The 7,587-nt window shown below is 46.2% G+C and overlaps 1 protein-coding gene across 1 annotated transcript; it reads left to right on the top strand.

The window, feature by feature from the left end:
- The first annotated feature begins 3,716 nt into the window (after nt 1-3,716).
- LOC109740003 (uncharacterized) lies at nt 3,717-5,786 on the top strand. The gene is made up of 5 exons (XM_020299053.4): nt 3,717-4,069; nt 4,775-4,910; nt 5,010-5,091; nt 5,198-5,314; nt 5,413-5,786. The coding sequence occupies exons 2-5, from the start codon at nt 4,792-4,794 to the stop codon at nt 5,461-5,463; spliced, it is 369 nt and encodes a 122-aa protein (XP_020154642.1). The 5' UTR covers nt 3,717-4,069; nt 4,775-4,791; the 3' UTR covers nt 5,464-5,786.
- Nucleotides 5,787-7,587: the final 1,801 nt, after the last annotated feature.

Genomic DNA, 7,587 nt, shown 5'->3' on the forward strand with positions numbered 1-7,587 from the left:
GGAGGGGGGCACCGCACACGGCTAAGAACAATTGATGCGTCTTAGAGGCGCCCCCGCCCCCGTATATTAAAGAAGGAAAGGGGAGGAGGCCAGCCTAGGCGCGCCCCAAGTGGGAGGAGTCCCACTTGGGCTCCTAGTCCAATTCGCCCCCCTTTCCTTTTGCTGGAAGGGGAAAGGGGGAAGGAGAGGGAGGAGGAGAAGGAAAGGGGGCCGCCGCCCCCTCCCCTAGTCCAATTCGGACTCCTTCCCTGGGGGGGGGGGGCGCCACCCCTTGTGGGCTGCCTTGCCTCCGTCCTATGTCCCATATCTTCCCCTGGATGCTCATATTGGTTCCTATATATTCTACGAAGATCTTTATCGGTCAAACCATAATGACAACATACGTTATTCCCTTTGTCAATGGTATGTTACTTGCCCGAGATCCGATCGTCGGTATCTTCATACCTAGTTCAATCTCGTTACCGGAAAGTCTCTTTACTCGTTCCATAATACTTCATCCCGCAACTAACTCATTAGTCACATTGCTTGCAAGGCTTATTATGATGTGCATTACCGAGAGGGCCCAGAGATACCTCTCCGAGACTCGGAGTGACAAATCCTAATCTCGATCTATGCCAACCCAACAAACACCTTCGGAGATACCTTTAGAGCATCTTTATAATCACCCAGTTACGTTGTGACGTTTGATAGCACACAAGGTATTCCTCCGGTATCCGGGAGTTGCATAATCTCATAGTCAAAGGAATATGTATATGACATGAAGAAAGCAATAGCAATAAAACTTAACGATCATTATGCTAAGCTAACGGATGGGTCTTGTCCATCACATCATTCTCCTAATGATGTGATCCCGTTCATCAAATGACAACACATGCCTATGGTTAGGAAACTTAACCATCTTTGATTAACGAGCTAGTCTAGTAGAGACTTACTAGGGACACTGTGTTATGTATCCACACATGTATCAAGTTTTCGGTTAATACAATTCTAGCATGAATAATAAAAAATTATCATGATATAAGGAAATATAAATAATGACTTTATTATTGCCTCTAGGGCATATTTCCTTCAAAAATAGGCCCTCTACAACACACCATAACAGACATGCATAATGTGCCATCCACCTAGTAAAATAGGCCCTCCATCTCTTAGCCAATCAAGCCACACCTAGACAGATGAAGCAAAAAAATCATGAATAAAACCATATGTATTACACACAGACAAGAGGGTGAAACATGAGAACATGGAACATGGGAGAAACTAGAACTGAACTGATTGATCTATATGAGCAGTAAGCATTGCAGTAGAACCATTCCATTTACAGCTCAACGCATCCTCGCATGAGGCTCGTTTCATTACATACAAGTGACGAACAACACTATGCTGCCACTTGTGACCACAAGGCCAGCTTGTGCTGCTCTGCTGATTAGATGATGCAATGGACCTAAGCTTACATGACTAGAACTTGTCCCACATCATCCCTCCTTGCTACTCCTACATCTCATCCAATCTCTATTTTTGCAAAGCATACTTACCTTCTAGCTACTATGTAAGAGAAAATACATAGTAAAAAGAAAAGGTAAGAGAAAAGAGAGATGCAGCGCGCCCCTTTTGTTTCATGCCATCAACTGTTGGACTATTTATTAATTGTTGGCATAAGTAACAAAGACCAAACCCAGTAAAAGAACATAATTTGAAAATTCAGTCCTTTTCTATGGCTAGACAAGATCACATGGATGTGAAGGCTAAATCCACACTTCCAAAGCTCGTACTTAGCCGAAAAAGAAGAAGAAGGAATAAATGCTATTATGTCTCAAACATGCAATTCCAATATTCAACCTTACTTTTTAAGAGCTTTCTCGCCAGCGATTGAACTTTGAAATCAAATCACAAATCTTGAGACTGACAGTAACAACAATGAGAAAAATAGGACCCCAGATGACTCCATCTTCCACCATTTGGCTTACGGAGTACATCATTACAGTCTAAACATGATAAAACCATAAGAAAAAACATGTGTTATTCAAATAAGCAAGCTCCAGTTCTAACAGGAGATCACTACAAAAGTAGTACATGGTAGAATACACAATAGCATCAACTAGTTTGTTCATCATTAAGTGGAAATAAAGCAGCAGCAACAACAACAACAATAATGAACAAAAGCAACACCTAGCAGTTCTGTCCAAGAAAGCTTACTTTAGATACCTCTAGGCAACTCTATCATTTCACCCTGGAGACCCGCGACAACACTCTGCTCATCATCAGTGGCAGAAGTAAGGAAAATCTCATGGTTCTCAGCATTTTTGAAGCACTTGTCTGTCATGGGTCTTTCATCACATGCTAAGCTTTCCATCTTGTATAGAACAACAATGGACTTGTTGATGGAGAACTCTTGCACATTTCTTGACCTAACCAGTAGAGTAGCTTTATCCATCGCTTGCTTCGTCTTGATCTCAACATACTTCTCCACCACTCCCACTATAGGATCTTCACGCTTCTTGGGCTTCTTGGGTTCCTTCTGAGGCTTTTTGTTCGAACGAACAACAACACCCCTTTGACTGATTGGATCAACATCCTCTATTCCAACATCCCTTTGAGCATCATCACTTTGAGCGACATCTATTTGATCATCAAACATGTGCAAATCATAATTGTATTGATCCAGGTCGAAACAGAAGGTATCCCCCTTTCTTTGAGCTTTAGGATCATCATCACTTTCCACTTGTGTAACCTAAGCATGTTGCGATGGTTGAGCAACACATGTGAAATTGTAATTACCCTCGGCTATGTGGTCTGCACAAAGCACTCAAGTTACCATGAAACTTACATCATAAATATTACCTAGCGATGGAAATTCGTTAAAGGTCAACATAAAGAGAGGAAATGAAACTTCATTAAACTTACCATCATGAATGTCACCTAGCTTATCATAGAGAAAAAACACTTTGTGCTGGAATTTGCTTATTTCTAGCCATGATTGTAGATAGAAGAAATGATTCACAAACCTGGATTATACGAAACAACATTGTGTATAAAAGGAACATAGAATGCAAGTTACGTATTCCAAAGATGAATGTACTAAAATAGAACTTCAGGGCGGATGACGATGCTTCCTATTTGAGTTTGTCTTCCGGGCTTCAATCGTCCCCATGTTCGTCCATTTGGACGTAGTCAACGAAGCTTCGGTGTAGATTTCTGCCGTCTTCTTGAGGTGGTGAGGTTAGGGTTTCTCGTCATGCAGTGAGATTTGGTGCCAGAATTTCAGATCTATGCAAGGGTTCAATGGCGACGACTGCATCTCCAGGGCGCTGGTCCTTAGGGACACGTGCACGAAGACTTCCCAACTGTCATCGACAAGGTCAAGCCGGCTCCGATAGGGGAGCGGCGAAAGCGGCACGCCGACTGGTCGTTCGGTGGTCTCGGAATCTCGATGTAATTTTTATTATATTTGAAATGCTTTAAACTTTCGATGAACTGTTATAATAGATCTCTTCCTTTTCGAAAAAAAACTTCAGGTTTTTATTTTTTGAGACAATTTTTTTTAAAAACGGAGGCAAAAGTTTTGCCTCATCGATTAATTAAGAAGAGAATTGCTCAGTTAATTAATGAAAAACCGGGCGAAAACCAAAAAAAAAAACACTTATGGTTACACGACTGATGCAAGTTGCAGGTTCACCGGCCCATATGGCCCAAGTCAACTGTTCACAGGGCCTCCTGTCATCAAATCAAAGAAAAACCCCTAAAGAAAATCAAAGAAAAGAAAAAAGAAACATCAGGAAGGCCTCTTGCGGCCGAATCCCTAACCTTCCTGACGCGTGGAGCCCGACGCGGCGACGACCGGCGGCGGCGTGCAGCCGGCGGGACACATCTTGCTCCTCGTGAAGGTGATATCGCGGCGAGTGTCCTGCCCAAGGAAGGGGATCGCGGCGACTCCGCGACCTCGGACCTCGTATCTTCGCAGCGGCTGGCAGCCAGCGCCAGGTCCTCCGGTCTCCGGCTCTCAAGTGAGAGCATCAAGCGAGCACTCCAGCATCCTCCTATTCAAGCTCGAGTGCCCGACCTGATCACCGTGAGTTAAATTTGAATCCCCTTTCGGTTTAGTTTTCATACCTGCAACCCAGATGCCACAATTTGGATTACTGATGGATTTGGCATGTTCAAAACCGGAAGAGTACCAAATTGAGAGATAACTTAAAACCGAACTTCTTGGAAAACCTCTGTCCAAAACCTCTATATTTGATGTATAGCTCCAACCTTGCCATGTTGGAGTCAATCCTACAGGAAATCGAAATGGAAAACATTGACCAGGTGAGAGCAGACGAAGGGGCATACTGTTCAGATCAGGCTCTATGTTTTGCCCCTCCTGTTTCTGAATTCTTTGTAGAAAATTGTAAAAACCTTGAAATATAAATGTGTTTCCACCACTGTAGTACTGTACAACCTCTAAGCATGTGATGTTTCAGTGTAATTACAATTTAGTCATTCTACCTTTGTTGCATGGTCGCTAGTTTTTTTTCCATGCGAATACTCAAGAATCTAGGCTTGCATTGTTTTTTTACTTGTTTAATCTGTCAAGACTATGTAGATACAGAAACTTTGCCTTTCCCAATTAGCGTCTATGACAGCTGGTTATGTTAGTGGCATCAGCAATCACCCAAGAATTTATAATATGCAGAAACATTTTAGGATAATGATTTGTTTCCTGATGGCTCCAACAATGCTGGCTTTGTTGGACTGTGTTTGTCTTCACTTAATTTATCTTTTTTAATACCAGTGTCTAGCTGCTGTGAAATGGACATTTTGTATCAGTGCAAGGAGATCTTAAAGATTCAGAAGTTTAGGCGATTGGCGTCTTATGCTGGATTCTATTCCTTCACTACCCTCGTTACCTATGCTTACACAAGCAATACGTATGTCATTGCTGAATTACCCTTTTTTCCACAGTTGCAAAATCTTGTGACTTGTTGTTCTTTACCACCAAAATTCTTCTCTCTCTGAGCTTACTGCAGGACAAGAGCTGGCATTTCGAGGGCCGATCAGTATTATGCTTCCTACCCTTCTGGCACCGAGCTATTAACTGACACTGCAAAGGTATTAACCCGAAAAGATTTGTAAATAAAATTTCATTTTGTGTACCGTGCCAGTTGCCCACTTGCTTCAGAGAGGTAATATCTGATTTTTTTCGGGTGGTTTGCAGCTTTACAAGGCTGCATTAGGTAATTGTTTTGAAATAGACGACTGGGGTCCAATAGAATTCTCCATCATGGCAAAGCACTTTGACCGGCAAGGCAAACCACCATATGCTTACCATGCTGTAAGTGTCTTAAAATTTTCAAATAAGCTTCTTTGTTTGGATTAATTTCCACCGCATGGTTTGCAAGTTTTATATCGGCTTTGTACTTTGTTGTTCAGCAATACATGTCGCACCTTCTATCCCATGGCCAACTCGATGGAAGTGGTTAACTGTCAGATGTGTTTTAGTTGACTCTCGTGAGGCCTTGGTCTGCCAATTATAAGCACTGTATCAGGTCTTGTAAAAAATGAGATGTTTTGATTGGAATCCTGGATTTTGATGGCCCGTGGTCACGGATGGCAGACTTCAAAAAATATAGATACTGAATACTAGGGCACGAAGCCATGAGCCACTTCAGTATCAGCTTATTATCAGTATAAATTGTGCGGAATTTTCCAAAGAATCATGATGGTACCTTATTGAAGCATGGATGTAGTCATTTTTGTTGCTGAATGCAACTTCGTGAATGCCAATGTTAGTCCGTGTGCTCTTATCATATTGTTCGCTTGATCCAGCAAAGATCAGGGACCTCTATTTTACACAAGAGCTGGTTTAGCGATTGCCAAGGCGCACCGCCGTGTGTTCAGTATTGTGTACTCAGGTCGTCAAAGTCTTGTCCAACATAAATCGATTTCATCTCGTTGAAAGATTATGACACCGTGTACCTATCAGCTACCGAGGAGCATTCAACACATGACGGTGATCCACTAAGTGCATATGACTTCCCAAGGTACGAAAGTGTAGTAGGAGCACCCTAATACTTGACTCTCACTAGGTGTACTATTGCATTTTACTCGCTCCGTTGACTTTTTTTTTAGATTTATCGATCCAAAATAGGCCTGCTGTGGCAGCATTTAATTAATGTCCGCCTTAGCATACAAGGTGGCTCGCGGCAGGTAGTTACGGTGATTTTGAGGAGACCCGCTCAAGGTTGTTGGTTCGAAGCTATTCCGAGATCTCAAAGAGCTTGAGGTTGCTGGTTCGAAGCTATTCCGAGATCTCAAAGAGCGCCAAGCTCAATACATGCAAAAGGAAAGAAAGGCCCAAAATAAGGGTCGTGCTGGAACCGCGGATGCGGAAAGCTAGGATGGACAGATGGTCGGCTAGAGCTGCGTTGATGCTACAAGGAACGATGGCTAATGCTGGAATCGACTATGCGGGAAGTTGTGGCAGCTGTGACCGCGGAAGATGGGAGCTGCAACCAAATGACGGTGGAGCTGCGACCGTGGATGCAGGGGGAGCTGCGACCGTGGATGCAGGGGGAGCTGCAACCATGGCTGGTAGGAGCTACAACCAGCGATGGCAGAGCTACGACCTTTTTCCAACGAAGTTGCTACCGTTGACCGTGAAGCTGCAACCGTGGATGTCAGGAGCTACAACCAGCTGACGGCAGAGATGTGTGTGGTGGAGGGTGCTGCGGCAGAAGGACAACCATGGCCGGAGACGTGAGGCTGGCGGCGCGTGCAGACTGCACGTGGAGCGGCTTCTCCTTTTTTTGTGCCAGGGGTGAGGCCAACTCCACCGCGCGACCCCATCCTGTCCGGCCTCGTCCGTTTGGGGTAAAAAGAACAAACGAGGCGGCCCAGCGTGCGACGGACCTGACCCATATGGTCCGTTTTGTGTCCGTGCCGACCCATTTCGAGCGCAAACATGCGCTGGGTTTGGGTTGCGGCGGACACCAAACGAACGCGTCGCTCGTCCGCGCTGGGGCCGCGTGGCAGGCGGCCACCTACCTCCCATCGCCCGACATCAATGCGCACGGGCGGCCGGTCCCGCCTGTCATCCGCCCAGGCGAACGGTCGCGATCCTTAAATGGGAAAGCCGTGGACCGGTCGTCGTCCACACTGCCCCACTCCACCCCGCGGCCTCCTCAAAACCCGACAACCCCGAACCCACAAACCCTAGCCTCGAACTCGCCGGCCGACCGCCTCGTAGCCATGGGCCTATGGAACTACGGCCGCAAGGGGAAGCACGACCGCGAGGCCGGCACCTCGTCGGGGCGCCGCCACGGCAATGTGAAGGAGGAGCCTGCATCACCATCGCGTCAGGCCCCCGCGCCGCCCGCGTTCTCCATCGCCCCCACGGCCGCCGGCGAGCACGACCGTCACTACATCGAGGCGGCCGTATGCCACCGCTATTGGGAGACGAGGACGCCACTCCCCTGGAGCGACGTCCACCTCCCAAACAACTGGCATTTGTCGGCCGACCGCGTGCCGATCCCGCCGGTCCTGTTGAGCGGCCGTGCACGCCGCCAGGAGATCGAGCGCCGCCGCCGCCTCCTCCCGGACGACCTA

This window comes from Aegilops tauschii, chromosome 3, assembly GCF_002575655.3.
Source record: "Aegilops tauschii subsp. strangulata cultivar AL8/78 chromosome 3, Aet v6.0, whole genome shotgun sequence".
In the NCBI taxonomy this organism is placed as follows: Eukaryota; Viridiplantae; Streptophyta; class Magnoliopsida; order Poales; family Poaceae; genus Aegilops; species Aegilops tauschii.

Bases quoted from the DNA above. Each gene is read 5' to 3' on its own strand.
- LOC109740003 (XM_020299053.4), top strand. From the start codon at position 4,792: ATGGACATTTTGTATCAGTGCAAGGAGATCTTAAAGATTCAGAAGTTT. The intron at 5,092-5,197 runs GTATTAACCCGA...GGTGGTTTGCAG, and splicing joins TATTAACTGACACTGCAAAG to CTTTACAAGGCTGCATTAGG. The intron at 5,315-5,412 runs GTAAGTGTCTTA...TTTGTTGTTCAG, and splicing joins CACCATATGCTTACCATGCT to CAATACATGTCGCACCTTCT.